The sequence below is a fragment of the Leiobunum rupestre genome, chromosome 3 (genome assembly GCF_980474605.1).
Source record: "Leiobunum rupestre chromosome 3, qqLeiRupe1.1.hap1, whole genome shotgun sequence".
Lineage (NCBI taxonomy): Eukaryota > Metazoa > Arthropoda > Arachnida > Opiliones > Sclerosomatidae > Leiobunum > Leiobunum rupestre.
The window spans coordinates 64974735-65001403 of record NC_143386.1 but is presented as its reverse complement, the minus strand read 5'-3'; the positions used below and the strand labels follow the sequence as shown (position 1 = coordinate 65001403).

The following is a 26669-nucleotide window of genomic DNA, read 5'->3' as shown; positions in this document are numbered from 1 at the left end:
TAGTGACCTTTAATCTAAAGAATATCTTAAGTTGCTTAATGTAAGTCTAATTTTAAATTTTTGTACTGGAACTAGTTTTTTTGTGTGAAATCTATGTTATTCTGCTTTTAACGGTTAGCTTAGATTTATCTTAGGCAAAGCTTTGGTTTTGCTGCTACGTATTGATATTTTATAAACAAGGCTTATTTTTGAACATGGATGAGGATGACCAGGGCTCGCCAGAGAAGGTTTTTTAGACAGTGTTGTCATAGTGTAATTTGTCCTTGTCAGCTTCACTTGGCCTTAACAAACATTATGCGTCGAATTAATCGAGGGTGCCAAGTGCAGTTGACATAGACAATAATCTGCATCATTCTGATGCTTCCAATTCCATTCATAGCCACTGCCTAGATTGTCTCAATCAAAAAGCACCAGTTTAAAGTATGAAAATGTAGGTTTTATTGGAACCTCCAGAGTTGAAACCAAAATATATGGCTTACCTAGACCGTCTAAGGGGTATTAAAAGGTTCCTAATTTAAATTTTTACTGTTTTAATACTCTTAAATTATTTTCTCAAAGGCCAACGAGTATGGTTAAACCAGGAACAATAGTAGGTTGGTATCCAACACTTTTCTACTGAAATAACTTTTATGTAATTTCTGTACTTTGACCTTGATAGCTGATGAGATGTTCCCCGAGGGTGCAGGGCCTTACATGGACTTGGAAGAAGCTGGCGGATCTAGTGGACTTTTAATGGACTTAGCGGCTAATGAAAAATCTGTTCATTCAGATTTTTTCAATGGTAATCTATTGGGATGGTTAAAAGGCCATAGATTTGTTAAAATATCACTAGTTTTCTGGGAATAGGGCTGGAAAATGATTAGTCGAATCTATTCAGCTACCTGAAATTGGGGCTTAATTTTTCAAATGATTCTTTGGCTCTTTAAACAGCCCTTTTTTTAAATTATAGTCAACTTATTGTTATAATGATTTGCTATAGATTTTGATGATCTATACGATGATGAAGATCTTCTGTAGTTTATTTTCTGTTGTACAAAAATATTGTGTAAAAATAATTTTATAAGTATAACATTTATCCATTTAACAAACAAAATTTGGTGACAATTCCAAATTAAATATTGATCTGAAACTGAAATTTTTAAATTATTTAACATAGACTTTAGTTAAACATTAACTTGTAGTTTTTTCTTGGGTTTCTTTAGTCTTTCATCTCGCAATAAGGGAATAAATAATGTTAGTCCTCCAAGAGAAATTAAGGTTCCACATATGTAGAATCCAACATCATACGATTGAGATATATCGTACAACCAGCCTAATATAAGAATATTTATTATAATTAAGAAACTTAAGTATAGAGAGCTAAATTTAATATTTTCGAACCTGTTAATGGAGGTCCTATTAGACAAGCGATTCCTCCTAGACCCGATAGTATTCCAAAAGCACTGGTCAGTTTATCCATGCTTAGAATATCAGCTAAAATAACTGATATCAAGCTAGCATAAGCCCCTTTAAGGAAAAATATCTGAATTAAAATAAATTTTTTCAATATTCTCAAGGTAGTTGTAAACTGTAACTCTGTAATATGTAAGCCATGCCAAACTTCGGGTGAGATTTAAAAATATTACGGAGTTACGTTAGAGAACTGAAGAGTACCTGAAGTGATGCCCATCACGATGGCATACGCAATCAATGTTTCGTACGTTGTGCAAAAACAACTGATAATTATACTGCCACCACAGACAATGAGGCAAACATTGAATAGAAACAATCTGTTACACCAGGGTCTGTCCGATATGAAGCCTAGTACAATTTTACCCACCATATTTCCAAATCCCATTATCGACAACAGTACGGAAGCTTCGTACTCTGATAGTCCCAGAAGCAGAGATCGGTCCTTGTTGTAAACGAAAGGAACAAAAAACCCGATACTTCCCATGAAGTTTGATAACAAAAACATGTTAAAAGTTGAGTCTTTAAACAAATCTACATCAAATAAATCTGAGCACCGGGTCTTTTTACTTTTTTTCATAACTTGCAAACTAACCATACTGGACACTCGTACATTTAAATAACCTATGCCATTCTGCGTTTGTAAACCGTTCTTAGAGTTTGTCATGTTAGTTAACAATTCATCTTCCGGAGAAGCGCTGAGTTGAGTATTTGGTATATAGTTCACTTGGTTAATTTGATAGTTGTTCTTTTCGTTGTTCAGGGTGTTTAATTTAATTTCTTCAGTATTGTTCCAGTGTGTAACTTCTGGAATTTTGTCTAGTTTTGTAGTTAGAGGCTGTATGGTGGGTTTATATTTCTTTGGCATGTGTTTTTCTACTGGTCTAAAAAGACAACCAAACACGCAACAATTGAGAACCATTGCCCCCAAAAGTATAGAAGCACCTTTCCACGTGTAAATATCAACAAGTTCTTCTGTCAGAGGGGAAAAGAGAAAAGTTCCAATCCCAGCTCCGCAAGCTGCAATGCCCACTGCAATTCCTCTCTTTTTATCAAACCAGCTGTTGACGGAAACTATGGCTGGTATATATATCAAGCCAAATCCAACTCCTGAAAGAAATTTTCTTATTAAAATATTCAATCTTATTTCAATTTGAAAGTTTGTAGGTAAGTGTGCCTTTAGTTTTGTTCTGGCCTTAAGCACGTGTATTAATTTTATTATACATCCATGGTGCCCCAGTCTATTGAAATTTATAGTGAAATTCTTCACTGCTCACATAGGGTACCCTGGTTGTGTATTAGTTTTACCATAAGTAACATAATAACTATAAGTACGACAATTAACGAGATTTACAACCAAACTGATTTTCATAGGTATTGCGTAATCAAGAGGTTTTCTCAGCACAGAGCCCTCTAGTGTCTAAAATATGCGAGACTTCCGCTAAGCCGAAATATCTGGTTTCCGATAGATAAGCCGAATATTAGGCTAAAATGATAAAAATTAAAAAAGTTTTTCTCGGTGCCACGAGCTCATGTTTATTATCACGCGTGATTCGCACGCGGGGTTCGAAACAAAGCCAAAGCCCCTCGCGACTCCAGAACGTTCTCTCCGATATGAGGCTGAAATTTTTATCAAAAAGTAGTCATCCAAAAACGGTAAGTCAGAGCATAGATATAGGAAACGTATATAAAGGTCTAGATAAAATATTTCAAAGGGAGTGAATACGGAGGTGACAGCTATAGTCAGTTGCAGGCTAAGAAAGACAAAATATATAGTACAGTCGGCGCAAGGATACCTCAGACCATTTCCGGCCAGTCGACCGCGCGTAATTTAAATTTGACCACTTTACGGTCAATTTCAAATTTCGTGAGTTTCATCGTTTTTTCGCGCCATCTAGGAACCGAAATAGGAATCTATTTTTTAATTTCATGTTGTCATGAGTTTCATTACTGAATCATCTGAATGCAGCTAAAGAAGGTTCGATAATTGAAGCTCCAAATATTTTAAATAGCCCAAGAGGTTTCTATAAAAAGCATGATAAAGGTTTATTGTTAACAGGTAAAGATAAAAATATAATTTTAAACGTCTATAGCTCATTAAGACAGCGTTACCCCCAAGAAAGCGTGGTAACTATTTTAAAAGAAACTGCCGATTTAACTGGTAAGACGTAGAAATAAATTTACAAAATTAAATAATTATACATACTATTTTAAATTTAAGAATGATAGGAATGCCTTATCTTTTAAATTTGCTCGCCACCACAATTATGAAATTAAAAAATTAAGATTCCAATTTCGGTCTCTAGATGGCGCTAAAAGACGACAAAAAGAGCAAAATTCGAATTTGACCGTAAAATGGCCAAATTCAAATTTCGCGCGGTGGAATGACCGGAAACGATCTGAGGCATCCTTGCGCCGATTGTACTATATATTTTGTCTTTCTTAGCCTGCAACTCACTATAGCAGAAACGCGTAATTTCTGCAGGCTATCCTTATAAGGCGCTATCTATCGGTAAGAAAGCTCGTGCTATCGTCGCGAGAGCCATTGTCTCCTGCTTAAAAATTATACTAAAAGTCACCAACAGATGGTGTCTAAAGACTACGGCCTGCGGAAAGGTCAAGCACTTAGTACTAAAATGCTAAGAGAGCTCGCGCTCTTGTTCGCGTGCCTTCCTCGGTGTCTGCTAGGTGTCAATTCCGTATTTTATGTTAGGCTTAGACGCCCCGAAATTTATCTAGACCTTTATATACATTTCTTATATCTATGGTCACGAGTCCAAGTCACAGCTTGAAGAGAAAAAAAAGGTTCGGTTAGAAAATTAGCATTAAAGCAATAGGAAGTGTCATCCTTATTGTTATTATGTTACTTATGCTTTTACCATAATAACATTATGTTACTTATGGTTTTACCATAATAACATATTATGTTACTTATGGTTTTACTGATATCGGCAGATTTCCTACACATTACTGATGAGCCCCAAAGGGCGAAACCAGTCTAGTGTTGGAATTTCTGGCTGGAATTTTGAGTTTTAATTTTATTGCTAAGTTTGCCAATTTTAGTGTTTTTTTTATAGATTTTTTGGCTTTGAAATCTACATACATAACTAAAATTAAGTACAATTTCTCTGAAAATTATATTTTTGATTATCCCATAGCCTATTCTTGCTGCGTTCATAGCAGTGGCGGATACAGAACTCAAGGGGGCCGGGGGGGGGGGGAGCGCTAAAAGACATCTTGAGCTATGGGTGATGTAAACCTTTTAAACATTGTTATACTTTATGTAAATCTACAAGGGGTGAAAACCGCGGTCCAAAACGGAGACATGGCAATCATTTCTGATATCTGTGCTATTATCCGCGCGGCCAGTATTTTTTAAAGCGCAAGTAGAATACAAAGCAGACATAAATAGTCATTTTTTTGTTAAAAACACAACGAAAAAAAGGGAAAAAGAAAACAGTAGAAAGGACTGCCAACTTTTATCTTTCTGTATATATATTTTTTCTTTTGTTTTTGAGTATCTGTATCAGGGTGTGTATGGTGCGAAGACCTAGTTGTCATGTGCACCAAAATAAAGTTTATTATTTTGGAAAAAAAAGGCTGTACTTGAACACGTTACTAAAAAAATCTTGAATCTTGGTGTAATAACAAATCGTTTGTTCAAGTCACATGCAAAGCTTAATCGTCAAGGGGGGGGGGGGGGGCGTGCCACCTATATGTATCCGCCACTGGTTCATAGTAACATCAAAAAATTCAATTTTAAATGAGGTATTTAGTCAATTCGCGTACGTACTAAATTGATTTTTGAATTTAGTATCCATCATTGAATTGGGAATAGTACCGCTAGAATGAAAAAGGCTCGTTCGGGAGTCGTGGTTTCGCGAAACAAATTTTGAAATTTCGAGGCGCACTCAGCCGTCAACTCTATCATTATACAGGGGGCGCCATCTATCACTTTCAAAGTAAATTAGTACTATTTGTTCAATTGTATAGGATATAGTTCCCGCTGCTAGCAACGGATGGCGCCACCAACAAGAGTTATCAATTTTGAAAAATTTGTTTCTTTTCCGGTTATTCTTCAAACGTCTAACTCTAATAGCGATATAGGATTTTATCTCGATTATTTTCGTTTGTGTTATTATTATAATGGGATTTTTTATGTGGTAAACAACTCTTGGTTTGTTAATGTCAAAGCTCCTTTTTGGTTAATGGACATTCTGTTTGAAATATTGATCCTTGTGGACCGGGTGATTTAAATGTTGTTTTTGGTGTACAGGGTGATCGTAAGGGATTTTAACTCGTCAATAGAGAATTTTTTAGCATGCTCAAATTGAACGAGGAATAATGAAGGGCGATTTTCATGTTTACTTTCTATTTTAACTCCAATTATTGCTAACTTTGATCACTAAAGTCTAAAGTCTTTAACACACAGTGTTAAAAATATTAGCTGCACTTAAATGGTTTCAGATTCATTTTTGTAAAGCAGAAAAAAACGCACGCTATTTAGCTGATCTTGTGCACTACAGTATAGTATTGTTCAAACACGTATTTATTCCTCGTGTGTCCTTCTTTACCGTATTTCAATTTGAGACTACCAGTAAAACAACGAATTTGGCATCGGCGTTACAGTTGATAAATTTTAATGGTAGCTAAAACTGTTTAATAACCTCGGGAGTGCATTACTCGAATTTCATTGGCTAATTTATCTACTATGAGCTATCGCCATCTGTAATAAAAAGTTGAATGAACGTTAATTTTGCGGCGCCATCTTTATATTAATTCCTAAAACCACTATTTGGCAGACGACAAACGACATTATTGATTGGGATCGGTCACAAGATTCCAACAAGCTCCCTTAGAATGTCCCAAAGGACTAAATATGACACTTCTTAGCCTGCACGTGCGAAAGCCTCGGCTATACCTTTACAATCTGAGAAATCTTAGCCTTCATAATGCTAAAGTTAGCTAAACCTACACAATCTCAGTCATAAAGAAGAGGCAACTCCGCCTTTCACGTACGAATGGGGATTTTTGAAATGCCACGCTAACGCCATCTATCCGACTTGCGTATAGGCTTAATATATTTTAGTGGCGTCGGCTATTAGAGAAAATATTAAAAATTTGGAGAGTAGATGAAAAATACACAGGGTCATCTCGTTATTTTGCTAATAAAATAGTTTTAACAGTGCTAACAGCCACTTGAAATGGGTTGAGTTGACTCTCCTTACATTTCCTCCAAGTCTCAATTAGCTTTTGTCAGCGCTTGGCTGTAGGGCGATTATCTTTGTCGTCACATCACTCTGTGAATAGCTGTTAGTAGAGTTGTAAGTCGGAAACGTTTCCGTGGAAAATTTCCAGTTAGGAAAGTTACCAGGGCCTTTTTTCTGGAAAATTTTCCGTTTTGTTCGTAAATTTAAATTTCACGGCATTTTCACCTCATTTTATTGTATCCAAAAGTAAAACTAAACCCTTAAAAATAAAAAGTAATATATGTTTAAATTTTTCATTTTTCCGATTTGCGAAACATTTTCTGAATTTAAATTTTACGGAAAATTAACAACTCTAGCTATTAGCAAGAATTAATTCAGTTACTTAAGAGAGTGGCAGTGCAGAAATTTTAAGCACCGAACCTCGCGAAAGTTCGTCTACTTAAGATATTTCGTGACAACCTTTCTTAGTCTATGCTTTCAAAATGAAACACGCCATTTATGGTTACGTTTTCAGACTAAATAGCAGACGAACTTTCGCTCTGAAGTATACGAGTGTGATACCAGAGGTTAATTATATTAGGCATAAGTACGAAAATTAAATAAACAACGCCTTACCCGAAAGGAAAAAACTTAATTATTTTAGTAAGGTATTTGTTTGTAAATCATTTTACACGGAGCTTTCAGATTTATTTTTTTTTAATTGAGCTTTAAAATGAACCCAAATGTTGAATATTATACAATTAGCAAACATTATCACCAAACTTATTTTTAGAGTTATTGCGCAATCAAGGTTTAGTTCAACACAGCTCCCTCTAGTGTCTAAAATATTCCCTACCCGAAATCTACTACTAAAAAAGACGATAATATACTACTCAATTCGATTGCAAGTCCAAGTTGGAGCTAAGCGAGAATCTCAGTGTCGAAAAAAAGGTTCGGACTGGAAACAATAGGAAGAGTAATACTTATGCAGGAATCCAAACCTCTACTTGGAATACTTATTCTGCCGTATTGCGTATGGTAAGATCACTCTGACGGCTTTGGCCCCGCCTACGAGAGAAATATTCCCCCCCCCCCTGCGCGCGCTCCCCTCTCACGTTGTTGTTTGTTAAGTTACCATAGTGACGTCAAAAAAACCGTCAGCCACATCGAGACGAAAATCTGCCGCGATAAGCATTCCAAGTAGAAGTATTAATTCCTGACTTATGTTATTACCGCATATTCCTAGGTACCCTGAATCCATTCTTGCTGTTAGCTAGGAGCAACAAACACAAGGAGAACGCAGCTAGCCTTTAAACACGCTAACGAAGGGTTGTGTACGAATTTCATTGGACGAGCGTCACGAGCCTTTACGATGAACGTTTTACGGGCAGGGGGGAAGACAATTTACGAATTTTCCCCTTCCGACGGCAGCAGGCGCTAAAGCGTCTAGCCAATGAAAAACGTACCCAAGAAAATCCACGTTCTCCTTGTGTGGGGTGTTTTGTTTGTTGCTCCTAGCTGTTAGTAAAATATTTCGCAAAGAGAATGCTTGGAAGGCGACAATAGTTTCGATATCGAAGCGCAATTTAGAGTACACTAGGAATCTAGGATATAAATATACGTACCGGTGCATATCCCAATGGAGAAGTACAAGAAGTAGACATTGGGAGCCCATGCACTGACTATTAATCCCGCTGCTGCCAAAAGAGCGCCTATGCATGTGCATTTAATCGTTCCAAATGCGTTGACTATAATACTTACAAATGGACCTGTTCAAAAAGACGAATTGTATTGGAAATTTGCCTATATAAATGTCAGTGGGTTAAAATTCTCTTCCCTACAAAGTCATAACGTCGTCTGCTCTGTCGTCTTTCCTTCCACTCTCCAGGGGTGCGTTTAGTTTTTCAGAAAATTCTAACTCTGATAATTTTCATTCTGAGAAACTAGACACTTCTTCTGACCGGAAATAGAGTCATTGGTTTTTTATCATTCTGGGGTAAATAGTCAGAAAACTCAGAATAGTTTCAAGATACATTGCCGACAGAAATCAAAATGGCGGGGTGTAGTGCTGCTGATATTGATATGATATCAGTGGCGTAGTTAGGGGGGGGGGCAGCCCGCCTCGGGTTCCACCCTTTGAGCGTGATTTGGGGGTGACACCCGACAGTGGAAAAAATAAAAACTTACACAAACTAGAGACTAGTAAGTAGCATACCATGATATCCGCCCCGGGTGTCACATCATGCTATGATATCCGCCCCGGGTGTCACCCATGCTAGCTACGCCACTGTATGACACTATACGATCCCGAAACCGTGGGAATACGAAAGAATGGTGGATGGTAAGTAATATTTCGTCATTATTGGTCATTGATTTTTAATGTCTAACAGTTATTTCAGGACCTACTCATTTCAAAATGTGCTCTAGAGCCAAGGCCTAACAAAAACATGTGCTTTTTTTGTTTTGATTTTTTAGATGTATTTTATGACGCAAAGAATTTTTAGTAAAAGAAACGCGTCTGTTTCGTACCTTATGCTAAGAATTTTTCTCACTCAAAGAAAATCTTCTTGTCAGAACACAGCATGAAAAACTAGACGCACCCCTGAGCTTAAAAGACAGCTTAAATCGAGCAAGACTCGTAATCTTATGTAGCCGTGGCGAAATTCTACTCATCGAAACGCCGATATTTTTTAAAAATCGGGTGATGCGACATCTGTTTATAGTTTCTATAATCTTTGAAGGAGCTTCGTAAATTAGTATTTATTTAAAATCCTAAATATTTTACGAATAATAAAGGTTTTTAATAAATTAATATTTAGTAATAAAATATTTATTATTTAAAGAATTATTATTTAAAAGGCACCTTTTAAGTTTACACGATGGCGCCACCTAAATTTATCTACTGTCATCCAGTTACCAATATTTTTTAGTGTGGCGTTATGTGTTCCGTTGAATATAATTTACATGGTCTAACGTTTAACAGTCGACGTTATGACGTAAGGAAGTGAGTCGTCACGTAATAGGGGAAATAAAATTGAGTGTTGTCGTCTGATACGATTTTGAAAACTTGTAACGTCACAGCTGTAGTGGTAATAGTGGCCGCCATGACAGTTACCGTTTTTTATCAATAGGCAAATTACAATGGTGACGTCGCAGGGTTCCAGACGACAACACTCTATTAGCTTTTCAGTTTACATAGAGCCACGTAGCGGCCAACCCGATAACTTCTGGATTTGCGTCCGCTAAGCCACGGCCAACTCGCGCCATAGCGGCAAGCCCATTCTTTGAAGTTTCTATGATAACCTACGAACAAAAATATCTCTCGACGTCGAGCGCCCCTAGCGGAATTGTTTTTTAGAATAGTTTTTGCATTGAAGCCAATATAAAAACGAGCGTGGGCAATAGTTTATAGCATGGTTTGTAGCGGGGAAATCCTTGTTCATGGAATTTTAGCGAATGAGTTGATCGCTATTGCGCGAGTGTCAAAGTTGGCCGTGGCTAAGCAGTCGAAATATCAAAAATTGTTTTCTTAGCGGATAAAAATCCAGCAGTTTATGAGTTTCTGAAAAACCCAGTTTAGGTCGGTTTGAATGCCAGTTTTAACCACCGACGATAATTCTTGGTTCACACCAGGCTGAGAAATAAGGAATTTTTTTAAACTGGACCTGTGGCCAGTAGAGCCTAGGTAGTTTAATTAAAAAACCGGCCACTGACCATTTTTATTCATGTTATCTTCCCATAGACGCTAATACAGTAAAAGCCTGTTGTTTCCCTATAGACCCGAACAAGCCTACTGCTAACTGCTAAATTCACTTCTATACTGCGTGTAGAGTGTAGAGTAGACAGACTCACGGCACGCAGTCACCCACCCATACACTCAATTGACACAAGGCCAAGCACACAGCATAGAAGCAAAGACCAAACAATTTTAGGGATTAATATAGTATTTTAGGGATTAATATAGTATTTTTTAAATGAACTAAAATTATGAAGGGAAAAAACTTATAATTAATTAAGTGGTCACCAGGGCCACTAACACCCCAAGTATTTAATTTTTAAACTGGCGATTGGCCTGTGATAGTGCCTTATTTAAAATTATGACCAGAATTTTGGAAATACTAAAATGTATCCCAAAACAATTAGTTAATCATAATAATCAGCTAGGCTAATACCCAAGGCACCACCTTAGGCCTAAGTCATCAACCGACTTTTGAAGCCTTTAATTCAGGTGGCCGGGTTAAAATGTGTAGGAGGGTGGTGGCAAGCCCTACATGCCGCGCGATCGAGCCAACAGCTCCCTACACTAACTATTACCGTTAACCTTAACAAGTTTTTATGTTTACTATACATACAGTAATATTGTTTGACATTATTTCGAATTTTATTCCCATTGTTTTTGAAAATACGAGCAAATTTACTTCCCCGCCTTGTCGTTTTGAAAGCGATTCTAAGCGAAACGACTTGGACGAGTTGCTTCCCGAACCAACAAGAAGCGATTTCTCACCTTGATTTTGAAAACTAGTTATCTAAAACGAAGCGATTTTAGGGGTGAGTTTGAACCTGGCTTATGTAAACTGAAAAGCCTAATTGGTAGGATATAATATTTCGCAATAGCTATACAATAAAAATTTAAATATATTAAACCAACTATTATAGCTTCCATATTATATTATCAATTATATGTTGCGAGAAATAGTTTTAATCTTACCAACAATGAACGTCACTGAGGTCAGTAGCGAGGCGATCCAAGCGGTTTCCGCTTTGCTGGAGTTAAAATAGGCCAAATACTCGACGTAAAAAATGCCCGTCGTGTAGATGATACCATCGGTGAGGGTATGCACCATAAACGAGGAAAATACAACGACCCAACCCCAGCCGCCATCCGGTAACCTCTCCTATCAGAACACCAAACTTCATCTCAAACTGATTAAAGAAGACTTGCATTTATAAAAAGCACCAACCTCATTTTGTAAATCCTCCGAACTTTCAAACGTTTCCGCAATTTGTTTATGGTCATTTTCGTGGTCCTCTTGACCTTCAATTTTGTCCACGGGCATTTCCTGACCTTGAAATAATTTTAAACGTTGATCTTCGGTTTATAAAGCGCGTTAATTGTACAACGCGGCCGCTTCCAAAGTCTCTTCGCGGGCCTAATAAAAAACCGTCGCTATCCCCAACAGCCACGACGTGTCATACGGGTAACCGCGAATTAAATGTATAATTTGGAGAATTTAAAATTCAGAGACGTCCGTATTTTGTTGCACCCCCCTTTCCCCACCGAGGTCATAACTCCTTTAATGAATCTTCCACATCGTTTAAATGTTTCGCGGAATTAACATGAAATTGGATTTTCTAACCAACTTTTTTCTTATCCCCGCTGCGCGTCTCGGTCTTACGTAAATTCGCAATAATTTAAATCGAATATTGGACATATTTTGCTGGCGTACGAGCGAAATTTTAAATTTACAAACACGTACTCTCAATAAATATTTCCTAGGTTTTCTTCTTCACGAACGGGTTACCATCTTTCGTTTCTATTTTTAACACCTTCCTTTCGCCGAAAGAGAGCCTCGACCTTGCGTCATTGGAACGTAAAAATAGCGGTTTTCTCGACGCACTCGTTTTTCTCGTAATTTAACCCGTCTTTTCAGAAATTGTGTCGCTAAGCCTTTGACAGACTGGATTACGGTTAATGTTTGAAATTGGAACCTCTATATCTTTAAAATGTATTTGCAATAATTATAAGGTGACTTTTTGGCTAGTACCTGTCGCGACTACTCGTTCTAAAATCTAAAATCGACCCCTGATATAAGCGTATCCGATATAATAAATACAATTTAAAACTTATCATACGTCGTCTGGTAGCACGGTAATTGTGAAGGAACCCCGCTATAAGCGTAACCGAAATTATGAATTCTAACCTTTCGTGCGTTGTCTGGCAGCGCAGTAATTATTAAGAAATCTGGCTACAAGAATGCATTCAGGTAACTAAGAATATGGGGGAATGGAGATTCTAAGCTCCTACCTTTGTACAATTTGTAGCGAAAGTTCGTCTGCTTTCTATTTTCCGTGACACTCTTTCACAGTTCACACAAGCGATCGCCATCTATGTTTTAGTTTTGCGATTGTAAAGCAGACGAACTTTCGATACTAGGCATGGGATAATTGTACCAAGGGCTAATGCTGTATTGCCGTATTCTCAGGTAGCTGAATCCATTCTTGACATAACATACTTTCATCAACAACGATTAGTGCCTGTTAATTTTATACTTTTGAATCCAACGGGATAATTATGAAAACCGGTTAGCGCGTGCTTAAAGTTTAATTATCCGATTTTACGTGTATTCAAGTGCTTGGATGACAGTTTATACTCGAGACAGTAAAGTGATCACTCAAAAAACTGAGTTTAAATTTCGAATCTATCATAAACTAATTTCCTTACCGTTAAAAGATAAACAAGCCGTCGCGCGTTGATGAAGGTTTTCGAAAGAAATTTGATATTCTTTCAAAACGATATACCTAATTAAAATACTTATCAAAATAGCTCCTACAATTATCATACAATAAAAACCTTCATATTACGCAAATTTTTCAAGATAATGAAAAACAGGTCAAAATACAATTAAATCATAGGTACTAGGATTTCGTGCCTAATAATTAATGGTCTTTTTACTAGAAAATGTCCCGAAATTAATTTGATGACCCACTAAACAAGAATATTGAAATTCTAGCAGGCTAGATAGTTAATGAGTGCTTATGTTAATGCTCTTACGATTTATAATAATATAATTGTAAACTTGTAGATTCGTTACGTTACGCGTTGTATAATTTAAATTAATTAAATTAATGGTTTCAAAAAGTCGCTTGATGACTTAGGCCTAAGGTGGTGCCTTGGGTATTAGCCTAGCTAATTATTAATTTAGGTTTCACTCACCTATTTGAACGAGTTGCTGAACTTGCTGGAACGAGAACGTCTAACCGTGTTTCCTTCCGTTCGGCTTTTGTCGTGAATGCCGAATAGGCAGATGCTAAAAGCGTCAGACCGGAGTCAGAAATGTCATGACTTTATAACGAGAAAAAAAAACGTCAAATTTCTAGAATGTTTGGCTAGCGTTAAAATATTCCGTATCATATTTCCGTTAAATAGTTATTTAACCATATATATATATAACGTAAGCGAAGAATAGCCGCATTGGCTGGAATCTTGAGTTCCATTAGCAGGGCTGGCTGTAGTTAGGAGCTCTTCTATATTTTATTTTCAATTCCTGTTGCTATGCCGACGTGGTAGCCTTACGTCATCATTAGGTCGATCGCTCTGGGAAACGGCGTAACGCGCACCGGGAGGAGCTGGAAGGTGAAACAGACTATCCCACCATTATAACTCTCTTTTGCTTGAGGATGATGGAGCTTAAATGCTTTGTAATAGGACTTGGTAGCATGACGTCACGCCGTACCTTGTGCTGGGTGACGTATTATCTAATTCATGCTGCCAAATTCCTATTCGGTATCTTAAATAAAGTTGGATGAAAATAGGATGTATTTACGATGTAAATTTGGGAAATTAAGGGGTTTAAGTACGTTCAGTATTTGGGAAATTATCGGGTTTAAGCACGCTGTTCATTTGGGAAATTAAAAGGTTTAAGCACGCTGTACATTTGGGAAATTAATGGGTTTAAGCACGCTGTACATTTGGGAAATTAAAGGGTTTAAGCACCCTGTATATTTTGGAAATTAATGGACTTAAACCAGACTGTACATTTAGGACATTAAAGGGCTAAAGCACGCTGCATAATTGGGAAATTAATGGGCTTAAGCACGCTGTACATTTGCGAAATTAAAGGGTTTAAGTAATGATATCGTGAAGGGTAGGGTTTTCCAGCGATGATGCCAGCTAATGTTTTGGCTCGCGTTAAGCGCCAACATGTCTAGAATCAGGTTGTTTACGTAAAAATCTATAACAGTTTACGCAATTTGGTTGACCGTCATTTTGTTAGGAGTTAGAAATTAAATTAGTATGATTTTCCAATAAAATATGTAAAATTTAACGCCTGTAGAAGTGTTCCACTGACTGGACATCGGTGTATTGAAAGAAGGCGACCACCAGGGTTTTGGCCTAGTAGTAAACTAGTAATTAAATTTAATTACCATTAATTTACATTTTAGTTTATCACCTAATTTGTCAAGAAAAAATGCACAAATTAAGCTAAAAATAAATGAAACTAAAAATAAATTAAACTAAAAATAAATGAAACTAAAAATAAATTAAACTAAACTAGAAATAAATTAAACTAAAAAATTAAGTTAATCATAAGATTATTGTATAATAAAAAAATAAAAATAATAAATTTTAAAAATAAAAAATGAATAAAAATAAAAATGAGTAAAAATAAAAATGAGTAAAAATAAAAATGAATAAAAATAAAAAATGAAATAATAAAAATCAAAATAAATAACAAAAATTAAAATGAATAAAAAAATGAAATAATAAAAATTAAAATGAATAAAAATAAAAAAATTAAAATAAAAAGAATAAAATTTAAAAAGTAAAAATAGTAAAGATAAAGAAATAATAAAAATTAAAATGATTAAAATAAAAAATAAAATAATAAAAATTAAAATAAAATAATTAAATAAACAAATTCGATTTAAATTAAATAAATGTTTTTTTTTATATAAAAACTACTTGATTTTACTACAGGGGCTGCACTAAAAAATACCAATTTAAGTTTCAACGAAACCAAAAATGACAGACAAAGATTTGTAGTCTATATTCAACAGCATTTCTTTCAATTTTTGAAAAATAAAAGGATCTGACGGTGCGTGTGTGTGAGAGAATACAATTTACGCGCTTTGAATGTATTATTCTCGCAGCAAATTTATTCCGCGATAAGAATTCCGCAAAGTTCGGTGATTTATTAATGAACGCGTTTTGTTTGCGTTGCCCGCATCTGGGCTCCATCCGTTTATACTGTAGAGGCTGAATATACATCCGATGTTGGTTTTTTCGTTAAATTATTATCCCGGAGCTTTCTGAGAACAGTACTTAGCCAATTATTATTGATCATCTACTTTCCACTCTTTTAAGAGCGCCTGAGGAATTTTTTAATTTATAATTTAGGTAGCTCAAAGCTATAAAATTCTTAATTTTAATTATTCATTATTTTGATGTAAAAATATTTTGAATAATACGATTTAGGCTTAATTTTAATTTATTTAGCTCAAAGCTATACAAAACTTAATTTAAACGTATAACAAATTTTAATTATAATTATTTTATTTTACAAATACTTTAAATAGTACGATTTGTTTTTTAAATAATATTTATTTAAATAACGTTAATTTAGTCTTATAATTCTCTCGAACATAATAATTTAATTTAAACTTACTTGGAAATTAAGCATTTTAAAAAATATGAATATTTTTATAATAAATATAAGATGACTATCGACCCTATTAACCTGGGTAAAAATGGCGATTAATTTAAATTCCAAAATGAAGAATATTTAACATTTCCTAGGTATAGTATTAGACAACAAGATGTCACGGACATTTAAGTACACACAATCCCACTGATGTATTAACTTAATAAACCCAAGAGGAATGTTATCGGAAAAGAATTATTCGAGTTACCTGGTTTTGAAAATAAGGTAGCGAAACGCGAACACGTTCATTTAAATTAATTTGTATAAAAACCAAGCGTTTCGAGTTACCTGGTTTTGGAAATAAGGCGGCGAAACGCAAACACGTTCATTTAAATTAAGTTTTATAAAAACTAAGTTTTCCGAGTTACCTGGTTTTGGAAATAAGGTGGCGAAACGCAAACACGTTCATTTAAATTAATTTGTATAAAAACCAAGCGTTTCGAGTTACCTGGTTTTGGAAATAAGGCGGCGAAACGCGAACACGTTCATTTAAATTAAGTTTTATAAAAACTAAGTTTTCCGAGTTACCTGGTTTTGGAAATAAGGTGGCGAAACGCGAACACGTTCATTTAAATTAATTTTTATAAAAACCAAGTTTTTCGAGTTACCTGGTCTTGAAAATAAGGTGGCGAAACGCGAACGAGTTAGATGGCACCTTTATCAATTGGCACGAAATTCAAATATGACAATCGACCAAAAACACTAAAGTGGGCAAATGCCCCACTTCTCGGGCTCCGATCCCAAAAATTACGAAAATCCCGTCGAGGCTATAATAGTGCCTACCGATTGAGATATCAATCGCCTTTGTACCACTAACATACCGCAAGTAATCGTGTGTACGGCAGCTGGTCAAAAAAATATTTAGTGGCACACTTATGCTTAACTTCTGGGCATAACAAATATTTAGGGTCACACTTATTTTTTACGCGCCTGTTCATACGTTATTCTTATTGCAGGCAGGCTTTCAATGGAATGCGAATATAGCTTCAGCGCGTAAAGAATTCAGGTATGACGCGAAATGGCTAATTAACTCACTTAAAATTAACTTTTTCCAACGCGGCTGCAACCTAAGCTGGAATAGGCCTAGAAGTAACAAAACTGGTGATTTTTGATCAAATCTTACTTACCTACTTCCTGTCGTACGACGTGCGTAAAAAGGGCGTTAAACGTGCGTAAAACGTTGGGGGTCACACTTATTGTTACTTCTGGGAACACGTTGAAAGCTCGGCGCGAACGGCCTTGAAAAATGCGAGAGGGAAACTGGCGTTTAGAACTCTATAGACACGCGGATTTACCATGTCGGAGGTTGCGGGGGTCCGTATACGCTGTCCAAAAAACCTCACTTAGAATTAAAATTAAGCAACGTAATTGCAAATCTAGGTTTAAGGGAAACCACAGCTATTCAAAAATATAACTCTCATGAAAATCGGACTTAAATTAAAGAACGTTATGTAGACTTTTAGGCGAAAATATAAACCGCGAAAATTGGGGTCCCGTAAATTAACCAGGAAACTATACTTAAATTTAATATTTACTGATATAACTGAAGTTGTATATCCGCTGAATCCTAACCTAACCAAAAATATTTTTTTAACGTTATCGGACTTAATTTTAAATAAAATATCAACCACACAAAGCGAAACCACAAAAAATAGTAAATTGGGCATTTGCCCAACTTCTCGGGCTCCGATCCCAAAATTACGAAAATCCCGTCGAGGCTATAATAGTGCCTACCGATTGAGATATCAATCGCCTTTGTACCACTAACGTACCGCGAGCAATCGTGTGTACGGCAGCGGCGGCGGCGGCGGCGGCGGCGGCGGCGGATACACAGTAGGTGATCGTAATACACACAAATCCCCAAGGATTGTGTGTAAAAACCCGAGGGGTAGGTCACTTCCTTGATAAACGACGCACCCCTCAAAAGATTAAATCCGATTTAATCGTGATTATTTTGATTAAATTCAATTTAATCACGATTAAGTTGATTAAATCACGTTTAATCATGATTAAAATGTTTAAATCTGATTTAATCATGATTAAACAATTAAATCTGATTAAAATGATTTAATCTGTATAAAATGATTAAATCCTGATTAAAAAAATTATATCGTGAGTAGTATGATTAAATCGTAATTTAGTTTTGATTTTAATGATAAATTCTCGATTCGACCGATTATATTGATTAAATCGTGATTAAAATGATTAAATCTAATTAAAATGATTAAATCTAATTAAAATGATTGAATCTAATTAAAATGATTAAATCTAATTAAAATGATTAAATCTAATTAAAATGATTAAATCTAATTAAAATGATTAAATCTAATTAAAATGATTAAATCAAATTAAAATGATTAAATCTAATTAAAATGATTAAATCTAATTAAAATGATTAAATCTAATTAAAATGATTAAATCTAATTAAAATGATTAAATCTAATTAAAATGATTAAATCTAATTAAAAATGATGAAATATAATTAAAAATGATGAAATATAATTAAAAAGATTAGATCATGATTAGAATGATTAAATCTCGTTTAAATGATTAAATCCTGATTTAAAAGATTAGATCATGATTAGAATGATTAAATTTCGTTTAAATCGTGATTAGGTTTTCTAATCTTGATTAGAATGATTAAATCTCGTTTAAATCGTGATTAGATTTTCTAATCTTTATTAGATTTTTTAATCTTGATTAGATTTTTTAAGCACGATTACCTGATTTAATCATTTTACCATGACTAAGACGCACCCAAAATGGAAGTGACCTGCCCCTTGGAAAAACCTCATTTGTTTCAGAATTCAGCTTTTTCTAGAGAACTGCATATATTATACAGGGTTTTTCAAAAGGTTATGCAAAAATTTTAAGGAGTTCTAGGGGGTGAGTTGAGAAGTATGTCTGTTTTTCCCCATTTTCCTTCCATGAGTTAAAAGAGCACCAGAGAGCTTCAAAGTGTGGCCTACTAGCCCCTGCAAGTAGGCTGCAACAAGCGCAAAACCAAGCAGCGTGAAAATGCGAACATTTAAGTTCTACAAATTTGTAGAAACGTTTGAGAACGGCGGCGTACTCGCCAAACATGCCGAAACATGTACCGTAAACTTTATAATTTTGTTTTTAAAAATAAAGTGTTCTATAGTGTAACGTCGATATATTTTCCAATTTTTCGGAAATTTTGTAAAGCGTTCCCAAATTAAAAATAATACTCGAAAAAATTTCGCAACTCTAACTCTTGTAAATTTTGAGAAAAATTAACAGTGAGAGCAATTCCAGACACCCTGTATATTAACATGGAACAAACTCCATGCTGGAAAATATGGACATCGAGTTTGGTATGACCTAGTGTTGTAAGTCGGAATAATGACCGGATAATGACCGAGGCCTTTTTCCGGAAAATTTTCCGTATTTTTCCGAAAAAAATAAAAAAAGTTTTAATTCCATGATTAGTCTAATATATTGTTTGCCAATTTAAATAAAGCGGCATTTTCGCCAAATTTTTTCGAATCTGAAAGTAAAACTAAACCTCTAGACTAGTTTAAACTGATTAAAAATGTTACACTATTAATGATTTGTAGTATCAAGAATGTATTTATTTATACCTAGGGAGAATGTCTATGTCGAGACGGTTTTTAGCCTTTCTCTCAATCCACCCGTTGGTCCCCCCAGTACGCTCCTCCACTTAAAATAAAACGAATAGTCCCGGTATTTCATTGGCTGCTTAAAATTTACGTCACCTAACGCGATGGAAATCAAACGCCGGTGACGTTTTGTCTGTCCCCCCGTGCGAGACGGGGGAAAGGCGTTCAACGTGCCAGGCGATTGTCGCAACATAATCATTCTTCCTAAATATAAATAAATACATTATTGGTAGTATGTTTACTTTTATTAGACATTTTACATCGATAAAAAGTTAATAACATTAAAAACCCTTAAAAAGTAATTTTTGTTTAAATTTTTTATTTTTACGATTTGCGGAAAATGTTTTGGAAATTTTTCCGCATTTTATTTTTTCCGTATAATTAACAACACTATATGACCTAACTTATAGCCTATAGGACACGAGTCTAGGGATTCTGGGACTGGGACTGGAATTTTATAAGGGTCCCATTAAATATCGAATTTAACACCTGCTTTTCTGTAAAATTTTCTAACATCGCAGTGTTGCATTTTCTTCAGCTTTCCATCCATTAAATACATGAAAGTGTGTGTATTTGGGAGTCCCTTCTCTGAGCCTCAATCATTTCCTCCTTATCCAAAATAACAGATGTCTACGTCTCAAATCTTCCCAGCTACGGAAAACGTTGAGAACATTATTAACACCAAAATCCATCAAGCCCGGGATTTAATTACTAAAACATTCTTGCAAAAACACCTGGATCTATCGAAACATCTCGTTAATTAAACGTTTGAAATAAATCAAATAATACTTTGATCGCGGCTGGGCCCCCATTTTGTCACGGGTTTTTAAACAGAACTCGGACCAAAGCAGACTAAGAATGGGAAGTTAAAATAGTAACACAAACCCATCGGCACTATTGGCGTTATCAGGTAGATAATCTACGTTTTTAAACGGTTAAAGTCATTTAGGGATAGGCTTACAATATTTGCCCGTAGCAAATATTTCTATTTTGAAATTTTTATCCAAAAACATGGCCTTCGGGTGCAACGGCAATAATAGGTCTATTTATTTTGTTATTTTTGCCCGATAAAATTTCAGTAATAATGTAATTTTTATCCTATAAGTCTGATATATATATAGCTTGGGGATTTTGTACTGTTTTCAACTCTTGTTTGCATAGCATAAAGCCAAATAAAGTTGAAGAAAATTTCATTGAAGTCAATTTTTATTATTTATATGTATATAAACTATTAATTAATAAAACATAACCCGGACTAATTATTCACTTATACATTTAAAAAAACTTAATTATTTTTATTATTGGTGATATCACAATGCTTATTTGATTCAATTAAAGTTTGTTAAATCCTTGCGTTTTCTATTTATAATTTATGTTGTGTGCTATCAGGGTTGTTCAAAATGCTTTTTTTTTTTCAAAATGCAAAATGCAAAATACTTTCTCCATAACTCAAAATGCCCAATGTAAAATGCAAATTATTTCTCCATAACTCAAAATACAAAATGTAAAATGCAAAATACTTTCTCCATAACTCAAAATGCAAAATACAAATTATTTCTACATAACTCAAAATACAAAATGTAAAATGTAAAATACTTTCTCCATAACTCAAAATACAAAATGTAAAATGCAAAATACTTTCTCCATAACTCAAAATGCCCAATGTAAAATGCAAATTATTTCTCCATAACTCAAAATACAAAATGTAAAATGCAAAATACTTTCTCCATAACTCAAAATGCAAAATACAAATTATTTCTACATAACTCAAAATACAAAATGTAAAATGTAAAATACTTTCTCCATAACTCAAAATACAAAATGTAAAATGCAAAATACTTTCTCCATAACTCAAAATAAAAAATGTAAAATGCAAAATACTTTCTCCATAACTCAAAATACAAAATGTAAAATGCAAAATACTTTCTCCATAACTCAAAATAAAAAATACAAAATGTAAAATACTTTCTCCATAACTCAAAATACAAAATGTAAAATGCAAAATACTTTCTCCATAACTCAAAATACAAAATGTAAAATGTAAAATACTTTCTCCATAACTCAAAATACAAAATGTAAAATGCAAAATACTTTCTCCATAACTCAAAATACAAAATGTAAAATGTAAAATACTTTCTCCATAACTCAAAATACAAAATGTAAAATGCAAATTACTTTCTACATAACACAAAATACAAAATGTAAAATGCAAAATACTTTCTCCATAACTCAAAATACAAAATGTAAAATGCAATTTACTTTCTACATAACTCAAAATACAAAATGTAAAATGCAAAATACTTTCTACATAACACAAAATACAAAATATAAAATGCAAAATACTTTCTCCATAACTCAAAATACAAAACGTAAAATGCAAATTACTTTCTACATAACACAAAATACAAAATATAAAATGCAAAATACTTTCTCCGTAACTCAAAATACAAAATGTAAAATGTAAAATACTTTCTCCGTAACTCAAAATACAAAATGTAAAATGTAAAATACTTTCTCCATAACTCAGAATGTAAAATGTAAAATGGTTTTTGCAGCTCAAAATAAAATTACAAAATGCATTTTGAAAATGGTTTTTCAAAATGCAAAATGTTTTTACAAATGCACTCGGTTTACTTTTAATTAGTCGCATACATTTACAATTTATTTATTGTACACGCGGAGAACATTGATAATTACTTATTAATTATTATTATTAATTAGTAAATAATAATCACGTAGAGATTTCCAAACCATCCTCGCAGCCAGCGTCTGCCATGAGTAAGTGAGTAACTGAGTATCGCCATCTATGATTACTTGGGAGTAAATAGCAGATAAACTTTATCTACAAGAGTTACTTTGATGGTACCAGAGTAAAAACATTTTGAAAGTGTTTTTCCACATATCAAACCCACTAAATGCAAAATGTAAGATACAAAATAGTTTCCTAGAAACTCAAAATGCAAAATAACAACGTAGATAAGTTCATAAACTGCTTGATTTTATCGGCGACTAAAAAAAAACAGTTAGGCTCTATGTAAACTGAAAACGTTAATTACTTGGAAATACTTTTCTTTAATTTTTGTTAAACCGTAAAGCGTCAAGTGTATCTAACAATATAAACATTAATGTGTAATAATTTTCTAATTACATCATACACCTTTCATTTCATTATTGTTATTTTGTTGTGGGTTGCCATTGAATTCGCTTCATGATAGCAAGAATTCCTTTAAGTGAACAGAAAATGTGTGGGTTATGTGATTTCCGAAAGAAAAACCACGCCCCTCCGTCTGTCCACCTGCAGTGATGGGTACCGCTCCTCTCATTGTGAGCGCTTTTGTTATTATGAGCGAAATTGAGCGGCAAAATGTTTTTTTTTTTAAAAGAGCGCGAAACGAAAATGAGAGGAGTGTCAATTTCTGCGCTCAAAATAGAGCGGAAAGAGAGGAGCACTTATTTTACCGCTCCTAAAAGAGCGGAAAGAGAGGAGCGCTGATCTTACCGCTCAAAAATGCGCGAGCGTGAGCGGATATTATGCTAGCGAGTGCGAGCGGTGAGTGAGCTGAGCGGCTCTTTGACGAAAATGCCCAACACTGTCCCCCTGTAATATCTCCCCATTTCTGCTGGTAAGGGGGGGGGAGACACTCAGGTATATATTCTTTGTTAACCTGAATTAGTCCTTGCAAATACGTAACTGGTTGCAATTGAGAGTGTTGGCCCTCCCGTTGGCTTGGGCGTTGCTGAACTCTAGTCTCAGAAATTTCGGTCATCTGGAAAATGGGCTCGCGGTGTCCAGTCAACTTCCCCCCCCCCCCCCCACTTGGGTGGCTTCGGGTACTTATAAACTTAATAAATTTAATATTGTTTATTTTACCTTTGCGCAGGTGGTTCGCTTTTGTACCGTTGAATTTAATAATAATAATAATAATCAGCTAGTCTAATATCCATGGCACCACCTTAGGCCCGAGTCATCTAGCGACGTTTAATTCCTTAATTTTGATCGGGTGTAAAACAATCATTTTTTTCCACTTTGAAAAGTAGCTTTTAGTTTATTAACGCCTTGGGGAAATGTCTTTACACGAATAATCTAGCGTCAGCTTTGTTTGATGCCGTTGGCGGATGTTTTTTAGAATTGCAGCTAAGAGCAATGACCTATAATCATTTGTAACATTTGTTTATTGTTTTTGCTGGAATTTTAAATTATTTGAAGGTTTTCGGGATGTAAATTTTGTATCTCTTAAGATTTATTTAAGTGAAATATGAACCTTCGCCGGTTCGAGATACTTTTCGATGGGAGCTATTTCCCTTTAAACTAGAGAATCGCACATCGCTATAAAATTTGTATTACTCCGCCTAACGATGTAAAGTGCATAAATTACACTTCGTAGGGATACTTAACTATTTATTAACCATATTTATTTCAGGAAATAGTTTTAGAAATAACCATTTATTCTTCCAAAACGTGTTTTGAAAAATCTGAGTTAGACTGCGCAGATTAACAATTTATAATAAATTCTTCTGATTAAGAGATATATTATATACTTATATATTATATCACTATAATATTATTATATTATTATATTATTATATTATATATTATTATTATATATTATATATTATATATTATATATTATATACTTTTAGAACTAGTGTTCGGATTTTGATTAATTTTTATCCATGAATAAAATAAGCTCGGCGATATTTAAATTATATTTATTTAAATAACTAATATATTGGTTATAGTTGAATAAAAATTGTAAAATGTTTAAATAATCGAAAGTAAATAAGCCTATTATTTAAATAAAACAAACAATTATTTAAATAGATGCCACTTTCATTCAAATAAATGCTTGGTTGCGTAAAAAACATACTTAAATAAGTTAAAATTATATTCTTTTACCAACGTTATTTAAATAAATCTGAAAATTTGTGGATAATGAATAAACAATTCCGAGCACTATTTAGAACGTCCATTTAGCTTTGGTCCCATTCGATTGAAATCCCATTCGTTCGAAAACGATTTAACATTGAGTCCCAATCGATCGAAAATACCCCAATTGTGCGGATTACAGCCCAATTTTGCACGTTTATATTATTTTTTATAGTACATCAAATTTCGTTTTTATGAGACGTTTTTTAAATAGGTTTACTTCTTATATAAATAAGTGTTGATAGTCTTATTGGAGCCAGTTAGCTAAAATGGAGAAAATTGCTCACAAAGGAGGGTTTTTGTACATTAAGAATGATTATTTGTTTCGCTTAAACAAAACGGTAAATAAATCTAGTTATTATTGTATTCTTGATATAAATAAAAAGTTCAAAGCATAAATATATTTATAAAAGCGCGCCACCCTAGGGAAGTGAGAGACTAACCTAACCTAACCTAACCTAACCTAACCTTACCGTTAGTACACCTGTAGCAATTTTGTTTAGGTATAACGTTTTTTGCGTACCCTGCTATATCTCGGGGCAGAAGTAAAAAACAAAACAAAAGGTCACAATGAACCGAATCCGCCTTTTGGGCTATATTTCGGAAACATATTGAATTCGGTCGAATGGGATTTCGATCGAATGGGAATATACTTCCTTTTATTTTAATTACCTTTTTTTCAATCGAGTATTGCTTTCGATAAATAATTAAATAAGTGAGTTTTTAAAATTCGGAAAGAATTACAATCTTGTTAATCTATCATTTTCAATCTACAAAGATTTAATATTTCTTTGTTTAAAAAGGTTGTTTGTGGAAGTCTCCACATTGTACCGGAGTTGCGGTGGCCCTTTGACTCGATATTTTGAACTAGTTTTCCACTAGCGCCCCTCCTGTAATTATTATTCTTATTCAATTATATCGAATTGTTCGGTGATACGGTGAGTAGTTTTGTTTGCTTTCTATAAAGGCTCGTTCATACTTGCAAGAATTTGCGAATTTTTCCCAATTTCTTTGTCTGTCAGAGCATAGAGATAAAATACTGGCCATGTGAACAAGGCTTATCAGAGCGTAGAAAGTAGAAATCTGGTTTCGCAATCACTTATTCTATTATTATATCGGTAGTTGCACCATGAAGGCGCTTGTAGATATGTGTGCCAAGGTTATGGTGCACGGACACAGGCGGTACTTGGTACAGTTCCATTATCAAAAATGAAAATGTCTTAACCCACCAACCTGTTTATTTGATAATGACCCAACTTTGAGTTAAACATTCCCGGTAGATTTTAATATAAGAAAACGAATATAAAAAGTTTTAAAACAAACAACTCAAGAAAAGAAGTCTTAAAACGAACACCACAAGATAAAAGTGCTAAAACGAATAGTACGAAAAAAAAATTTTAAATGAAGGCCACAAGAAAATAAATCTTAAAACGAAGACGATAAGAAAATTAATCTTAAAACGAAGACGATAAGAAAATTAATCTTAAAACGAAGACGATAATAAAATAAATCTTAAAACGAAGAGTACGAAAAAATCTTAAAATGAAGACCACAAGAAAATAAGAAGACCACAAAAATAAATATTAAAACAAAGACCATAAGAAAAAGTGTTAAAACAAAAACCATAAGTAAATGTGTTAAAACGAAGAACACAAGAAAATAAATCCTAAAACGAAGAACACAAGAAAATAAATCCTAAAACGAAGAACACAAGAAAATAAATCCTAAAACGAAGACCAAAAGAAAATAAATCTTAAAACGAAGACCAAAAGAAAATAAATCTTAAAACGAAGACCAAAAGAAAATAAATCTTAAAACGAAGACCACAAGAAAATTAATCTTAAAACGAAGACCAAAAGAAAATAAATCTTAAAACGAAGACCACAAGAAAATAAATCTTAAAACGAAGACCACAAGAAAATTAATCTTAAAACGAAGACCACAAGAAAAGAAAACTTAAATCAATAACCACAACAAGAAATTTTCAAACGAAGACCACAAAAAACGATAAATAAAGTTTATTTATTCATCAAAACGCGAC

At 34.1% G+C, this 26669-nt stretch overlaps 2 protein-coding genes across 5 annotated transcripts; one reads left to right on the top strand and one right to left on the bottom strand.

Annotated features, from left to right (window-relative positions):
• Positions 1 to 58: 58 nt before the first annotated feature.
• Positions 59 to 1129, top strand: LOC149954282 (uncharacterized). Its single transcript, XM_090169031.1, has 5 exons — positions 59 to 227; positions 380 to 495; positions 559 to 593; positions 659 to 781; positions 980 to 1129. The coding sequence occupies exons 1-5, from the start codon at positions 195 to 197 to the stop codon at positions 1015 to 1017; spliced, it is 345 nt and encodes a 114-aa protein (XP_090025157.1). The 5' UTR covers positions 59 to 194; the 3' UTR covers positions 1018 to 1129.
• LOC149954281 (monocarboxylate transporter 9-like) lies at positions 1009 to 13942 on the bottom strand. 4 transcript variants are annotated; one of them, XR_016479905.1, is made up of 8 exons: positions 13573 to 13942; positions 11600 to 11703; positions 11347 to 11533; positions 8264 to 8407; positions 1820 to 2559; positions 1654 to 1727; positions 1381 to 1506; positions 1294 to 1312 (listed from the first exon to the last, which is right to left on the bottom strand). XR_016479905.1 is itself a non-coding variant. In XM_090169026.1 (7 exons), the coding sequence occupies exons 2-7, from the start codon at positions 11693 to 11695 to the stop codon at positions 1164 to 1166; spliced, it is 1608 nt and encodes a 535-aa protein (XP_090025152.1). In that variant the 5' UTR covers positions 11696 to 11703; positions 13573 to 13938; the 3' UTR covers positions 1009 to 1163. The 4 variants fall into 4 exon arrangements, 3 of the variants coding, with proteins under 3 accessions (XP_090025152.1, XP_090025154.1, XP_090025153.1); XM_090169026.1 differs by having other exon boundaries at positions 1009 to 1312; positions 1654 to 2559; positions 13573 to 13938; XM_090169028.1 differs by lacking the exon at positions 13573 to 13942 and adding an exon at positions 12560 to 12639 and having other exon boundaries at positions 1009 to 1312; positions 1654 to 2559.
• Positions 13943 to 26669: the final 12727 nt, after the last annotated feature.

Bases quoted from the DNA above. Each gene is read 5' to 3' on its own strand.
- LOC149954281 (XM_090169026.1), bottom strand. From the start codon at position 11,695: ATGCCCGTGGACAAAATTGAAGGTCAAGAGGACCACGAAAATGACCAT. The intron at 2,560-8,263 runs GTACGTATATTT...AATTTCTTTCAG, and splicing joins CTCCATTGGGATATGCACCG to GAGTTGGATTTGGCTTGATA. The intron at 1,507-1,653 runs GTACTCTTCAGT...TTTTCCTTAAAG, and splicing joins CGTGATGGGCATCACTTCAG to GGGCTTATGCTAGCTTGATA.
- LOC149954282 (XM_090169031.1), top strand. From the start codon at position 195: ATGGATGAGGATGACCAGGGCTCGCCAGAGAAG. The intron at 496-558 runs GTATTAAAAGGT...ATTTTCTCAAAG, and splicing joins TTACCTAGACCGTCTAAGGG to GCCAACGAGTATGGTTAAAC. The intron at 782-979 runs GTAATCTATTGG...GATTTGCTATAG, and splicing joins TCATTCAGATTTTTTCAATG to ATTTTGATGATCTATACGAT.